General features: G+C 37.2%; 2 protein-coding genes across 3 annotated transcripts in view; one reads left to right on the plus strand and one right to left on the minus strand.

The window, feature by feature from the left end:
* The window catches only part of LOC114297896 (thioredoxin-like protein CXXS1), a 104,510-nt gene that overhangs the window by 29,275 nt on the left and 57,911 nt on the right, over nucleotides 1-17,324 (plus strand). The gene's annotated exons all lie outside the window — the stretch shown is intronic.
* LOC114322466 (cysteine-rich receptor-like protein kinase 8) lies at nucleotides 1,021-8,068 on the minus strand. Of its 2 annotated transcripts, XM_082886840.1 has the most exons (7): nucleotides 7,159-8,066; nucleotides 6,569-6,724; nucleotides 4,786-4,991; nucleotides 3,239-3,449; nucleotides 2,627-2,864; nucleotides 1,892-2,045; nucleotides 1,021-1,791 (listed from the first exon to the last, which is right to left on the minus strand). In XM_082886840.1, exons 1-7 carry the CDS (start codon nucleotides 7,958-7,960, stop codon nucleotides 1,489-1,491), a joined length of 2,070 nt encoding a protein of 689 aa, XP_082742966.1. In that variant the 5' UTR covers nucleotides 7,961-8,066; the 3' UTR covers nucleotides 1,021-1,488. The 2 variants fall into 2 exon arrangements, with proteins under 2 accessions (XP_082742966.1, XP_082742967.1); XM_082886841.1 differs by lacking the exon at nucleotides 6,569-6,724 and having other exon boundaries at nucleotides 7,159-8,068.

Genomic DNA, 17,324 nt, shown 5'->3' on the forward strand with positions numbered 1-17,324 from the left:
TCACAAACTTCTCTGAACGGCACAATTCGGGTTGGATTCGCATCTAATAAACTCATAGCCTTACTGAAATAAAAGTGCGAAAATAAATACAACTGAAAGGAATTTTATCAAACAGGGTTGTCAATAATAAAAACCTAACATATAGTTACACCCTTGATTTTAGTGGGGGTCTCTTTTGGTTCTCTGATGCTGAAAAGGTGAGATTCACAATGCATTTCTTTGGGAGATTTGATTGATAGGATCTCGGATTGTGTGGAGCGGTTCCCTTACCAATTAAAAATTTAACCCACAAGGAACCCACAAAAAGTAGATGACCAATATTGTAAAAAATCACATTGCATACATGTATAAATCAGAGATCACAAAACCCACATTCAACAATTCAAAACTCAAAACCCACATTGCATACATGTATAAATTTAATGTTGTCTAAGATATGTGTACTGGATGATGAACCAAGTAACATGAACAAACACAAACAATGATAATTTAGAGATTTAAAAAATAAAATACTAATAAACTCAAAACCGAATAAAGTTGTAAGACTAGTTAAAATAGTAGAGCAATCCTATGCGGGAAACATCCGCATAGGGCAATTCCTTGCTAACCAAAGCTAAAAATAAAATAAAATATAAAAATTATAAAAAATAGCGAATTTGAACTTAAATTTAGATGCTAAAGATATTAGGAAGCATGCTAAAACAATGACAATGAAAACAAAATTTTTTTAGACAAAATAATTACAAAACAAAATTTTTTAAAATGACAAAATTGCAAAATTAAGGATCTAAACGATAAAATTCATCCCCTCCAAGAAAAGTGCCTTGGATCAAGGCAAAGCAGTGTACTTTGACTGTTGTGCCATTTCCAGTCGAACGTGGCAGAGTTAATCCGCCAATATTAGCCTAAACACTAAATTTATCATTTGGGCATCATGTGATCCGAATAGGCCACTTGGTCTTCCTTTCCATATTTCTGTATGTAAAATCTAACTCTATTCATAAGAAGAGTACAACAATCACAGCTGAATAGAAAATTACATTTGAAAGCAGAGGTAGTTTGCCACTCTTCATTTACAAGCAAATTATGGGAAGCACAGTAAGCTATAACCCTTATGCAGGAAGGAAAGGGTAAAAATATTTATACCTTCTTTGACATTGGTAAAAATACACGGAGACTCTGACATTTAACATGAAAGAAGTTAGAACTAGTGTCTGAGACAGAAGGTACAAGTTAAATTAGTATACTCATCAATTAATGGAAACAAAAAAAAAGGTAATTAACTCACATATGCCACATTCCACATTTCAATTTTCATATGATAGATACACACCTAGTTAGCAAAATTTCTAATTAACAAAATGGTAATCTCTGTGATGGATATAAACATTACGTGTGTTCAAAGCTTGGTTAATATCCTTCAAAAGCCCCTCCACACATTGCCAATTGGTTTTGAATTGGATGGATTAAGTCTTCATCCGTCCAAGTCTATTCTCGGGGGAGTGTAAGTGATATACTTGCAGGTTCTGTTCCTTCCCCGGTAGATGACCATTGATCGGACACGGGGTATCTACCAACAGAGAATGGAGGTTCAGATGGCTTGGCAATCTCTGTTGATTGGCCTCCAAGCATGAAAGCAACTTTTGACATCGAGGGCCGATCATCAGGGTTTTCTTGAACGCACAACAATGCGATGTTAATCCATATGGCAACCTTTTGTACAGGACAACTGCCAATCAAGTTTCTATCTATCAACTCTTGTGCTTTGCCATCATTCCATAGTTGCCATGCCTGTTTGGAATCATATCCAATTGAGTTTAAAAATTTGGAACAAAAAATAGAAATTTTGATCTTACCGAAGTTCAACAATTAGATGAAATGACCTACATACATTTTGTAAAAAGCCTTGGGCTCGTGCTGGGAGATTGAAGCTAGCACTGTTTCTTCTGCCACTTATGATTTCTAAAATTAGAACTCCAAAGTTGTAGACATCAGATTTTACTGAAAATATTCCCTCCATTGCATACTCTGGTGCCATGTATCCGCTGTCAAAAGCAAAATATTGAATTAGAGATGAAAAATGATGAAAGCAAAATTACTCTAGATATTACATGGAATGAAATATTATGTATAGATTGACCTCGACATGGGCGGTGCTACATGTACATTTAATATGGTGACATTAATTGACATTATGAACTTGAAAATATGCATATATATATACATATATATATGTATGATTTTTAAAGAAACTTAGACAATTCTGTATACTTTAGATAACAACACCTTTGAGAGAAATTTCATCACACACAAAAATAATATAACAATTTTTGAAGTAAATAAACCAAGTCACACACATGGCCGTGCTTCCGCATCTTTAGGTTTTGAGGTTTGATGCAAATTCGAAGTTGCGAATGTATAAAAGTGTTTAAAATTTGAAATGTGTAGATCAGATTTGTTATGGTATGTCCTACATTAGACAAAGTTTAAATCTACACCACACCTCAAATTTTGGACACTTTCTAGGTACATAGATAATTTTTAAAATCTACAATTTCCCATGAGATAGATATATATATTTTTTTCTTTCTAAAAATGGATGAACTTCAAGGAAGAAATGACATACTATGTACCCACAATTCTGTTGGTGCTAGCTTCAATTTGGTTACCATAACAAATCCTGGCAGTGCCAAAGTCTGATATCTTTGGGTTCATCTCATCATCCAATAAAACATTGCTTGCTTTCATGTCTCTATGGATAATTTTGAGCCGAGAGTCCTCGTGCAGATACAAAAGTCCCTTCGCTATTCCGGTGACTATATTTTCTCGCTTAGCCCAGTCTAATTCCTTACATTTTGTAGAATCTGACAAAAAAGGAAAAAGAAAAAAAAAAAAGAAAGAAAGAGAAGAGGTAAATGACAGCATCTGTTGATTACATTTTTGAATTAGACCAAAATGACAAATTGTAATGTAAAGTTGTCTTTCTAAATTCATTAAGAGAAGGAGAGAGATTGGTGCTATTTGGCGCAACTTATTCTAAGTTAAAGCTGATAATCCAAAAGTTCCCCTCTCTCAACTTTTAGATAATTAATTTTTTTTTCAGTTTATTTAAGCTATTTCTTTCTAATAAACAGTAAGCAGAATCTGCGCCAAATAGCATGACACAGACTTTCTAAATAAAAAAAGCCATAAACAGCTCAAATAAGTTGCATCAAACAGCCATAGAGAAAGCACAAACCAAAGAGGAAGGCATCAAGACTAGTGTTGGCCATATACTCATAGACCAGAAGCTTTTCATCTTTCTTAATGCAGCAACCTAAGAGCCTCACAAGATTTCTGTGTTGAAGTTTTACTATCAACTTGACTTCAGTCCTGAACTCTTCAAGACCTTGCCCAGAGTTGCTTGATAATCTTTTAACAGCTATTTCTTTCCCATCATGAAGCTTTCCCTGAATAATAATGCATTTCAAACAAAATTTCAACCAGACATAAAATATGTTTATTACGGTTCCTAAGGTATGTGTTGGGTATAACACACATAATACCTTTAATTTGCTTCTTGTGTTAATTTGATCACTCTAATTCTAATTGTATCAATTTTATCCTTGATTAACCAACGGGATTAGTCCGATTGGCTAGAACGCCTGCACCTCACTAGGAGGTTTGTTCAAATCTCCTCCACCTACATGTGGGCCTTATTTTCCGTATAGTAACTGAGGCATTCTCTCACACTTTGGGAGTTTCTTTTTTACATGAGTCAAATCTTAAAAAAAAATAAAAATTATTCTTGAATTTTATTTTTATTTTTATATTTATGTTGTGTTAATTTAGTCTAATTGATGACACTCCTTTAAAAATTAGATGAAATTAAGAGGTAATAAAACAATCTACTCACTATCCTCAAAATGATTGAGGGGTTAGTGTCCAATTTGAAATGATTCATTCATTTTTAAATATTTTGCTATTCACTTCTATCTAATTTCTTAATGATTGTTATCAATTAGATTAAATCGACATAATATGAAAATTAAAGAAAAATTATATCGTGGCATAGGGACACCACGTAGTTATGTTTCTGACCAATAACAAATCACCATACCCGCTACTATTTTTCAATTATCCAAGACAAAATCACGAGCCCTACTCTTTTCAACAATCAAAACACACTTGGGACACCACCTAACCGTGTCCACCAAAATTTTTTTCAAAAATTTAAATGACAAAATTGATATAATTGAAACTCCGTGAACCAAATAGATGTAATAGACGAATTACAAGGACCACGACCCCGGTTTTTAATTTGAGTCAATCTATCTCATTTTCAAAACAATTGTAACTAGAATGATAAAAAACAAGAAGATACTTTAGTCCCCAAACTATATATTTCGGGTGACTTTAATTAAAAAAAATTTATCACTTTGGTCCTTAAACACTAATAGGAAGATAGAAATATTAATTTACAATGTTAAGAGATGAAATTGACAAAATTAAAACTTTGAAGAAACAAATTGACACATTACACATAGTTTAAAGACAATAAGTAATTATGTTAACAATTTCGTTAGTGACCTGGACGGACACTGTAATTAGACTAATATGACTTGAACTGAAAATTGTAAGGATAAAATTAACAAAATTAAATTTCAAAAGATCAAAGTAATGAGATCTCATATCACAAAGTGATACTACACAACCATTAGGCCAAAGATCGTGATTATGCAAACTGTAAGGATCATAGGGTATATTTTATCGATTATATTAATGTTGAGCAAAAATTTTTTCTACCTTGTAGACAGGACCAAAACCACCTTGTCCAAGCTTATTTGTGTCAGAGAAATTGTTTGTAGCAATCTGTAAAGTAGTTAGGTCGAAGTAATGCATATCTCTGCTGTCATCTTCATCCTGAACTTCCAACCCATTCACCATGAATCGCTTCCTTGTTTGAGATTCCAAATTGTTTAACAAAATTTCTTGGCTCATCCCTTGAAGAACTGCATTAAATATAAAATTAGCATTGGTATAAATTTCACCAAGAACAGAGCACTACTAATTACACCAATGCCTCCAAATTTGTTGCATTTTAGTCTTATTTAATTACACAACTAATTCTTATTTAATTACACGACTAATTCCATAATTTTTTTTTTTAATGTCATTTTAGTTTTTCAAGTTTTGTATGTGGTATTTTTTCATTCAACATTCTATAGAGGGATCATATTGCAATAAAACTAAAAATATATGATTTAAATTGTTCAAATTACAACTATAAGGACTAAAATAAAACTTCAATCACTAAAGAGTCCAACGATATAATTTACCCTAAATTATAAAAATGTGAAAGAAGGAAAATTATACAATAGTCTCGGAGTAACACGTGGCCATACTCTCTCACCAATCAGCATTTATTATGTTCTCTCATTTCCTCAATCATCCATCACAAATAATCAATATTCCACATTTTCCATCAACCATACTGTCATAGAATATCACGTGATCGTACTCTTGAACTAGCCAAAAATCACCCAAGAAAGATTTACTACATATTTATCGTCCATCAGTTGTAGTGAATTTAACCTGCTAATTCACCAAAATTGGCTTGACACAATTTCATAAAAATAAGGTGCTTCCCCTAATCTTTCTTTATTAGGGCAGGGAAGTGTCAATTTGAACAATTTGATATTTACACTTTCAATTTTGTTGTAATGTGGTTCTTACACTTCCAATTTTTGTTGTAATTTTGGTAGTTTCAATTTTTTATTACACCGGTGGTCCTTATAATTTGTTTTAAATTTTACTTTAGTTCCTCTAGTTTTGCACTTGATATTTTTCCGTTCCAAATTTTAATGATGAGGGAGGGACCACGTTGAAATAAAATTGAAAGTGTAAGGACCAAATTGTTAAAATTGAAACTCTGAGAATCAAAGCAAAATTTCGTTCAAACTAGAAGGATCAATGGTGTAATTTATTATTCTTTATTATATTAGTATATAGTATAGATAAAAAAGACATGATTTTGTGGGTAAATTATATCATTAATCCTTGTAGTTTAAGCAAAATATTACTTTAGTCTTTGTAGTTTCAATTTGAAAAATTTGGACCCTACAGTTTTTGTTTTGTTATGATATTGTTTCTCCATTATGTGCGTCAACATTTTTAACAGAAAAAGATTAAAATGCAAAACTAGAGAGACCAATGTAAAATTTAAAAGGGAACTAGTGTGATCCTTATAATTTCTTATGAATTTCTCTTAGCTCCCTTTAATTTTACATGCGATTTATTTCTATTTAAAATTTTAACGATAAGCGTCAGAGAGATCATATTGTAATAAAATTAAAAGTATAGGGTTGAAATTATTCAAATTAAAATTACGATGATTAAAATGAAATTTTGCTCAAATTAAAGTAAAATAGAATGGACTAAATGCACAAATTATCCCCCATAGTATACACTTGCTACATTTGGTTACCAACAATTTGATTTGTTGTTGTTGTAAGATTATGAACTAAATACTTTGGACACCAATTGATATAATTAGCCCCTAAAAAAGATATGACGATTAAGGGCTAACCTTCTCGTGCTTCTCTTCTTCTGCCAAATAATCGGTAAAAGTAGAAACCAAAGGTAACAACCAGGAATGCACTAATTGGTACAGTGATAAGTACTATCTTTGTTGTGTTTCCGTCTGTTACAGGGTGGATATTTGTTGTGTTCTCTCCCACATTTCCTGCCAGTTAAGTATGCAGATTAATGTTACTGAGTGAGCTAACACATTGATCTTAGGGGAAATAACAAAAAAATCAGTGATACTTTTGAAAAATAATTATAGATTCGTGATAAACTTTACACACTTTAACGATTAAAGTCATAAGTTTTTTTTTCATGAATTTGTAATTATTTTAGAAAAGCAAAACTGATTCGGTAAATTCCCCTTGGCCTTGTAACTAAATAATATCAAGAAATTCTTAACTTGGACAAGAGAGTAAAATGGGAACATAATCAAATAATAATTACAGAATCCTACTTAGTCAAAGTTTTTTAATTAGGCAAATTTCATCCAAAATTTAGAGCATCTCTAACACTATTATCTAACCAGAAGATATTATAAATATACATTTTATTTTGCTCATCAACACGCTCTGGTCAATTCTTTCGACTCACCTTTGCTTGTAGTAGTAGGCACGGGTGGAGGCACGGGTGGAGGCACGGGTGGAGGCACGGGTGGAGGCACGGGTGTAGGCACGGGCGGTGTAAGGAAAGAATAATTCTCATACCGCAGATTGCAACTGGGTGCCAATATACGCCACCCTATTTGCCCTTGGCAACATTTCTCGGCTACTGCCATCAAATTCCCCAAACAATTAGCACTACAAGCTTGACCACTTATATCTCTACTACACTGCACCATCCCATACCCGTCCTGTGTACCACCACCATGCGCATACATCATGGGCTCCGTCCGAACCTCTGCCACCAGATTGTACATTACTTTAAGCGCCTGAACATTTGGATCATTGGGCGAAGTAGTATTTTCGACATTCCACATCCAAACTTGTGGATCTAGTTCTGCTTTTCCAAAGAAGTTAACAACAGAGTAATGTAACATGCACTCATCGTACCATATGACTGCCCCGTCATTAGATTGGCATCTAGAGGGTTGTTGGATTTCTTGACTTGCAGCCTCCACACATTTCTGGCACATATCAGTGGCAACATCGCCTCTGCATAGGTAGAGGCCGTTCAAGTTATTGGATGTGTCGTTGTAGAAGGTGTTGTTATGGGCGGCTTTGGAGGACAAAGAGCCCAACAAGGTTTTAATGTTGGCCGTGTCATTATAAGATATGTTAGAACAGTAGTGGTAATTGTAAGTTGGCTGACCAAAAACAGAGCTGATAGTAGTTAGTAGAGCGATTGTGATGAGAAACAATGATAAATTTGCTCTGAGGCGGTGGAGAAGACACATTGTTGTGGGTATTCTTCAATCAAGACAAGGGTATTGTTTGGTTTGAATAGTTAATTACTATTTAAGTAATGGTACTATATACATGATGTTAGTCTCTTCTGTACATGCTCTTGTTGAGACATTTCAGACGTTGAAAATTAGAACACGGCAAAAAAATTTTCAATTAAAATGGACCGTGACTTGTTCAACTTGACTAGAAGATATAGCATTGGACTATTCAGCATTCAAACCTTAAGGTTGTTTTACAGTTTTATGTTTATAATTTCAATTTTTTTCAAAAACGAAAATATTAAATAATTTATGAAATTTACTAAATTTTTGTAACCTCAAAAAATTAGTTTCAGTTGTTTAGAATTTTTTTTTTCCTGATAATTGTAATATTTTCATTTTATCGCATTTGTTTTTGAAAAATGAATGGAAAATATATTTTGAAAATAAACCATTAACACAACAAAATAAAAATACTACATAATCGAATTGACTTAATTTTTTTGAATTGCGTATATAATACAAATAATCATACCAGTTACAGATTACCTTTGGTCAACTATGTCACAAAAAAGATTAATAAATTAGCAATTTATCCATTGAAAATAATTTAGTTGATAAGTTGGATTATGCAAGCCTGATTAACAATTTTGTAGATAAAAATGTGAAAATAATGATGTTCAATGATATTTTATTACAATTTATTCATTTTTTATTGAGTGCTTAAGCTCGGATTTTTTGATAATTTTTTTTTATCGTAAACCTTGTTATATATTTAAATAAACTTTACTAGTTATATATGGAAATAATCTTTTTATAAATATTGTCAAAAAAAACAAAAAAATAAATAAATACATAATCTTTTGATCATAATATATATTTTTTAAATGTAAGAAAGGCCCCATAACAGAAGTTCACTTTGAGCTAGTGGCAATTCCAGAATTTTTTTTTTCAGGATGTTCACAGTGAGTGAGTACTCCATAATTTTTTTTTAAGGTAGACACTCAAAAATTTAATTTTTTTACACTTTTCAAATCATAAAACAAACAAATAAATAAAATAAAATTCTAATATATTAATATCATTGTTTCAAAAAATAAAATGTAGACACAAAAATTTACATAAATATATTTTATTTTTATCGCTAGCATGATAAAAAAAAAAAAAAAAAGAAGAGAAAAACTCCTTTAATTCAAATTGAAATAAAACTGTTGATCAATATCAACACATTTAGGTGATACACTTGTTGAGAATTGCAAAATCACACAATTTTGTCAACAAGGAACTTTGCATAGACTGAAAAAGCAAAACTCTAAAACGTACCATGTGTCGCAAATCATATATATTGATTAAAGGATTATGAATTGGATTGGGTTGGGTTGGGTTGAGTTGAGTGTTCAAGAAAGTGGACTGGTTGGGTGTTCAACTATGGTGGGTGTTCAAGTGAAAGAGAAATTGAGAGAATTGAGAGAGTAATATTGAAAGAAGTTTCTGTATATTAACACTCTGCTTGAAACAAAATTAGAGACTCCATTATATAGGAGTTCTGATACAAGACATCATGATGATGGAATGGAATAAAATAATAAAAAGGACGCCGAAAGGAGGAGGCGCCGAAAGCAGCCGAAAGCCTCTGTCAATTTAATATATTTACACTATCATATATAGTATTAACAATGATATATATATATAGTATTATATAGTATTATATTAACAGTATAATATTAACAGCCCCCCTCAAACTCAAGGAGGACAAACATCAACCAACTTGAGTTTGGAGACAAGTTCAACGAAGCGACCAGGAGAATGGGCTTTGGTAAAGATATCAGCAGGTTGATCAGCAGAGGAGATGGGATGGAGATGGACAGTACCATGAGTGACGTGTTGACGAATAAAATGACAGTCAATCTCAATGTGTTTGGTGCGATCATGAAAAACATCATTGTGAGCAATTTGAAGAGCACTTTGATTGTCACAAAAGAGGGCAGTAGCACCAGAGGGGGAAACACCCATGTCATTAAGAAGCCAACGAAGCCAGAGAAGTTCCTGAGTAGTATCAGCAAGAGCACGATATTCAGCCTCGGTACTGGAGCGAGCAGTAAGAGATTGTTTTTTGCTGCGCCAAGAAATAAGAGAATCACCCAAGAAAAAGCAGAACCCGGTAGTAGAGCGCCGGTCAGTAGGATCCCCAGCCCAATCAGCATCGGAAAAGGCACGAAGCTGGAGAGAGGAGCGGGCGGAATAATGAAGTCCATGAAACAAGGTACCTTTGAGATAACGAAGGATACGAACTAAGGCGGCATAATGAGGGGTACGAGGAGCTGACATAAACTGGCTGACAATATGAACGGCATAGGCAATATCAGGACGAGTAACAGTGAGATAGACAAGGCTGCCAACCAGCTGACGATATAGGGTAGCATCAGAGAGAAGAGTGCCATCAAGAGGTGTAAGACGACTCTGAGACTCCAGGGGAGTGGAGGCAGTCTTGCAATCCGTAAGACCAGCACGGGTGAGAAGATCAGAGGTATATTTAGCCTGAGAGAGAAAAGACCCCGTGGAATCATGGAAGATTTCAAGACCCAAGAAATAGCTGAGAGGACCAAGATCTTTCATCTCGAAATGACGGCTAAGAAACTGTTTAAGGCATTTAATACCATCAAGATCGTCACCGGTGATAATCATATCATCCACATAAAGGAGAAGCAAGGTGGTCCCTTGAGCAGTGTTGCGGATAAAAAGAGCAGTATCATAAGAACTGGAGGTGAAACCACAGTCATGAATAGTGGAGCTGAACTTGGCAAACCAAGCGCGCGGAGCTTGTTTGAGACCATATAGAGCACGCTGAAGTTTGCAGACTTTATGAGGGGGAAAAGTAGATCCAGGGGGAGGTTGCATGTAGACCTCCTCAAGAAGAACACCGTTAAGGAAAGCATTTTTCACGTCCATTTGATAAAGATCCCAGTGTCGGGAGGTAGCAACCGCAATCAGGCTGCGAACAGAGGTGAGACGAGCAACAGGAGCAAACGTCTCTTCATAGTCAATACCATATTCTTGGTTGAAGCCTTTTGCAACAAGGCGGGCTTTGTAGCGCTCAATAGATCCATCAGAACAAGTTTTGATTTTGTAGACCCATTTGCAACCAATGGCAGTCTTGCCAGGAGGAAGATCAACAATGTCCCAAGTGTGAGTTTTGTCTAAAGCCTGCAATTCATCAGTCATAGCTTGCTGCCAAAGAGGATTAGAGCGAGCCTCACGATAGGAGGTCGGTTCATAAGTGGAAAAAGCAGTAGAACCAACAATAAAGTCACGAAGACGAGTAGAAGGTTGAGTTACCCGGTGTGGTCGAGTAGAGGCAGGAGGAGCCAGAGGGAGAGACTCACCAGGAGAGGAGGATCCCGAGGAAGCAAGAGCAGGACCATCAGAGCGAGCAGGGGCCTGGGACAGACCAGAAGGCAAGGCAGTCTCGAGAGAGTCCGGCAGGGGCGGTGGAGAGGCCGGCAAGGGTGAGGGAGGAAGGTCATCAGAGAACAGATCCGTGGAAGGGTCAGTAAAAAACAGAGAGGGTGAGGGAACGGACAAACGGAAGAGAGAGAGAGAGGAGAACATTTTGTGTTCCCAAAAGACTACATGACGAGAGATACGGAGGCGCTGGGAGAGAGGGTCCCAACAACGATACCCCTTGTGTTCAATACCATACCCTAAGAAGCAACAAAGGCGAGAACGTGGTTCAAGTTTGGTACGTTCATGAGGTTGGAGAAGAACAAAACAGGCAGATCCAAAGACCCTAAGGTTGGTGTAAGGAGGACGAGTGCCATGTAGACGCTCATAAGGAGTGTGATTGTGAATGACAGGTGTTGGGATACAATTGATAGTGTAAGCAGCAGTGAGAGCTGCCTCGCCCCAAAAATGTTCCGGACAAGAGGAAGACAGTAGGAGAGCTCGAGTAGTGTCAAGGATATGTCGATGTTTCCGTTCAGCACGTCCATTTTGTTGAGACGTACTGGGACAGGAACGATGAGGTTGAGTACCATGACTCTGAAGAAAGGAAAGAAAGTCAAGATCTTTATATTCCATGGCATTGTCGGAGCGAAAAATCTTAATATTTTTAGAAAATTGAGTTTTAACCATTGTAGCAAAATTGTAATAAAGTTGTTTGAGCTCAGAGCGAGTTTTCATAAGAAACAACCAGGTAAAACGGGAAAAATCATCTATAAAAACAACAAAATAGCGTGCGCCTCCCATAGTAGGAGTAGGAGAAGGTCCCCAAATATCAGAATGAATGAGATCAAATGGTGCAAGAGAAACAGAGTCACTTTTATTAAACGACAAAGCAGGTTGTTTGGCAAGTTGACAGGACACACAATCTAAAACATCAGAACTTACATGACCTAAACAACCACTGGAAATTAGAGATTTTAAACGACCAACAGAAAGATGGCCTAAACGACAATGCCAAAGATGAAAAGGAGATAAAGGAGGAGTAGTGGTAGCAGTGGTAGTAGTGGTAGGAGCTGTGATCTGAAAGGAGTCTGGAACATGAAGATGGATGAGTTCGTAGAGACGTCCATGCTTACGGCCTATCCCAAGAGTTTGCCCCGTCCGAGGGTCCTGCACCAAACAACCAGTACGGGAAAAGGTAACAGTTAGACCATGTTCACATAATTGACTAATGGAGATAAGATTTAAAGTAAGAGCAGGCATAAGATAGACATGGGATAAAGATAAGTGAGAGGTTGAAACAGAACCAACATGACTTACAGACAGAAGAGACCCATCAGCAGTATGGATAGAAGGAACATGAGGAGGAGAAGATAGAGGAGTAAAAATAGTAGGGTCAAAGGTCATGTGATTACAACAAGCAGAATCAAAGTACCAAGAAGTGTTACCTGCGGTGACAGATAAAGCCGTAGATGGAGGAGTACCGGAATTCTGCCAAAAATGTTGAAACATGGCTGCGACATCGGTTTGAGAGTAGACTGGAGTGGAAGGGTCTATAGAGGCAGAGGAAGGTAAATCCTCGGAGGCAGCAGCAGCAGTGCGTTGAGCAGGTATTGGTTTAAACGGAGTCCCAGAACGGTGAGAGTGGCTGCGAGAAAAATTCCCGGTGGAAGGACCATTGCGAGAGGCACGGGCGGGATTGCGGAAGCAATCTTGTTGGAGATGACCAGGGCCAGTCTTGTTACAAAACCGACAAAGACGAACTGGACAATTAACCAGAAGGTGAGCCGATGGAAGATTGCGGTTGTGACAGTAATTGCAGGCATTGGACCTTTGTGGTGAAGGTGAGGAAGGAGAACTTCGAATCTGGGGAGTGGCAAGAACAGAGTCCACAGGATGTGGATGGAGAGTACCAAATCGAGTTTCCTCGGACAACAGTTCTGAAATTGCTTGCTCAAGAGTGGGTAAAGGAGTTCGATGAAGGAGAGATGCACGTACTGGCTCAAAGCGAGGAGTGAGAGCCATGAGAAACTGAACCAAGCGCTGTTGGTCACGGTAAGTAGTAAACAAGGTAGCATCCTTAGTACAGTCCCATGGAGGTTCAGAAAGAGCGAGCTGATCCCAAGCATAATACATTTGGGAGAGAAAATCATTAATGGTTTGAGTGGTTTCTTGGCGCATACCGTGAAGATGACTCAAAAGCTGATATTGGTGAGCAAGGCCAGTAGTCTGATAGCGTTCGTGTAAAAAATCCCAGATGGCTTTGGCAGGAGAGGAAGCAGAATCAAGTTGGAACCGACCAAACTGAAGGCTGATAGATGTAATAGAAGTATTGCGAAACCAAGTGATGATCTGATAGTTTTTACTATCCCAATCTTCCAGTCGGTCGATATATTTGGCAGTGGAGTCTGTGGCAGCGGAATCTGTGTTCTCGGGAACGGGTTTGCACACATCCCCAGTAATGATGCGCCAAAGTTTCTTTCCTTTGAGGAAGCCAGACATAGCTTGTGCCCATAGGACATAATTAGTCCCGTCAAGAATAGCGGAAATAGGGTGAGTAGTGGAGTCTAGGCGATCCATGAGAGAAAAATAGCACAAATGAGGTAGAATCTGAAAAAACTGAGGTTACCAGTGAATTCAGAAGGTCGAAATTAGTCAGAAAATGAGTGAACTGACCAAAAATATGACCAGAAAGGCCGAAAAAGGAAAAGTCAACGAATCTGGTCAAACAGGTTGATGCGCGGCGCACGTTAGCAGAGAGTGGCGCGGCGCACGTTAGCAGGCGAGAGGCACAGGCGCACGGAAGCAGCTAGGGCTGACGTCGGCTGACGTCAGAAACACGCGGCTCACGTTAGCAGATGAAGCCGGGGCGCACAATAGCACCGGACAGTGTAGGAGCGCGTAGAGCGCGTCTGAATCGAGTGAGCGCGTGGCCGAATGTTCCGGCGGCGCGTGGAGGCGCGTGCGGCGGCAGATGATGATGAATCTGGTGGCGTTGGCTTCGTCGTGAAGAGACGAAGGTGATGGTACTGTCCAATCTGTGTATTAGATAAGGACAAGGTACGCAGTAGTGATGCAGAGACTTAGGACACACACCTGTGCTCTGATACCATGAAAGAGAAATTGAGAGAATTGAGAGAGTAATATTGAAAGAAGTTTCTGTATATTAACACTCTGCTTGAAACAAAATTAGAGACTCCATTATATAGGAGTTCTGATACAAGACATCATGATGATGGAATGGAATAAAATAATAAAAAGGACGCCGAAAGGAGGAGGCGCCGAAAGCAGCCGAAAGCCTCTGTCAATTTAATATATTTACACTATCATATATAGTATTAACAATGATATATATATATAGTATTATATAGTATTATATTAACAGTATAATATTAACATCAAGAAAGTGGGTTAGAATATTCAATATAAAATTTTAGACTAAATTGCATATATGTATATATATATATATATTTATAATTAAAAAAAATTCAAGGTGTTCAATAACAATGGGTGTAGAGTTGCCCTGCTTTGAGTTCTAAAAATATCGAAGCCTTGGAGACGTAGACTCTTTAGGCCAGTTAGGCAATTTTTATGAGTTAATTTTTTTTTGTCTAATGCATGAATACAGGAGAAAGAAATGGTACAAGCAATTATTTATTTTTATTTATGTAAGTTTTGTTATTTGTATTGAAGTAGTTCTAGAGTTTCCTTAATTTGAAAGTTCATTGTACAATGGTTCAATTGGGCCATATGATGTAGACTTATTTAATACGTTGGTTGGAAGTCATATAGATGCATATGTGTTGCTTTTGTCGACCACAAACTTATCACAAGAATTCACAATCATTTCTTAGTTGTATTATTAGTTGGAAGACACGGTGTTTTCTTTTCTTGCAGGTCAAGTACGGCTTTTCAACATTTATGGAAATTGGACAATATGCTTGACAAATGTAAGAAAAAGAGAGTTGTAATATATTATTGGAGTATTTCACTGAGACCTGTCCATTATTTATGAATATCATCTTAACCCTCTTCTTGTTGGGAATCGGGAGCACATCAGAAACACAAATAAGCAATAACACAAGAATTTTAACGTGGTTCGACAATCCAACCTGCGTCCACTGGAGCGATAATACTATATATTAACAAGAAGAGGATTACAACACTCTCTATATAGCTTACTCTCTTTTAATCTGATAACACAGAGTATAGTATACATTGCTCTTCACATGTATTGCTCTCCTGTCTGTGTGTATCTTGCTCTCTCTTCACCATCTCTATTTATACACTTAAGAGAATGTGGAGAGGTTGGTTAGCCTTGCACATGGCCAGCTATTCTTCACACCTTTAGTGAGTTGGGTGCTACCCCACTATGTGGATAGTGGGTTGGTGCCATCCTTACCATGTGGCTGCCACTCTTACAATGGGTTGATATCTAACAAATCACCCCCTCAACCCATGTGAGGTGATCCACCAATATAAAATTTTAGACTAAATTGCATCTCTCCTTTCCATGTAATCTTGGAGAGATCGCAGTACATCTCTAATTCAAGAGCAAATGAAACTCTTTTCTTCCCTGGAACATGCTTTGCTATCTTGGTCTCTTTGCTTTGAGCTTTCTTTAAAATGGGTTGCAATGGCTCCATTTTGTACACCTTTGAACTGCCTCCATGCGTTCTTGTACACTTTGGTTGCCATGTCTGCTGAGCCCTATGTCTTTTCGGTACGTGTATTGTACTTCTTGCCCGGTAAGTGACAGTAGCTCCTTCCGTCACAACCTCTTCAACAAGTCTGTACAGATTCTCCTCTAGCCGTCCATCTAGCATCACCGTATCTCCATGGATAACTTTGAGATTTCCTTTACTAGATGAGAAGTTATAACCCTTCAAGTCTAGCATACTTAAGGAAATTAGATTCTTCTTCAGTCTTGGCACGTGTCAGACTCCATCCAATGTGAAAATTTTTCCATCTTCCATTCGGAGCCGTACTGTTCCTATGCCAATAATCTTACTTACAGTATTGTTAGCCACACGAACAATACCTCCGTCTTTCGCTTGGTAGGTGGAAAAAAGTTTTCTGTCCATGCATATATGGTATGTACTTCCGGAATCTAAAATCCAATCAGGTTTCATCATACTCGACGAAACTGTGAGTGCATACTCATCGTCAGCATCCATTATAGCAACGACATTTGATGAGCTTGCCTGTTCTTTGTTTGCCTTGTCCTTCTTGAGCTTTGCACAGTCTTTGATGAGGTGATCCTCCTGATCACAGTAATAGCACTTTCTCCTGTAGCCTGGCCTTGATCGCGAACGTCCTCTTGATTTGCATCTACCCCGTCTATCATTGGACCTGCCTTTACCTTGCTCATTTTCTGATGCAACCAAGGCATTTCCTTCTAGGTGCTTGCTACTTTCCTTTTTTTTCATCGCCTCATGAGAAATAAGGGTAGCAACCACCTTATCCAGTCCAAGAGTATCCTTCCTGTACAATAGAGTAGTCTTGAGATACTCATATGATGAAGGTAAGGAGACTAGCAAGATAATAGCCTTATCTTCCTCATCGGTCTTCACCCTAATAGTATCCAACTCTATTGTGAGCCTGTTGAACTCATCCAGATGTTCTGTAAGGTTCGCTTCTTCTGGCATTTGAAGTGTGTACAACTACTTCTTCAAATATAACCGATTTGTCAAAGACTTTGACTTGTACCTCATTTCTAACTTTGCCTATAGCTCTATCGGATCTTTTTCATTGATGACTTCTCGAAGTGTGTTGTTCCCGAGATATTACTGGATCGTGCTGTTTGCCAGTTCTCTCAACTCCTTCCACTTGTCATCCTATACGTTTGTCGATTTGTCGGACTTTTTGTGAAAAGCTTTTACCAAGCCCTCTCGTGTTAGAATATTTTTCACCCTTTGCTACCACAAGGTAAAGT

The sequence above is a fragment of the Camellia sinensis genome, chromosome 9 (genome assembly GCF_055761805.1).
Source record: "Camellia sinensis isolate YWXY chromosome 9, ASM5576180v1, whole genome shotgun sequence".
In the NCBI taxonomy this organism is placed as follows: Eukaryota; Viridiplantae; Streptophyta; class Magnoliopsida; order Ericales; family Theaceae; genus Camellia; species Camellia sinensis.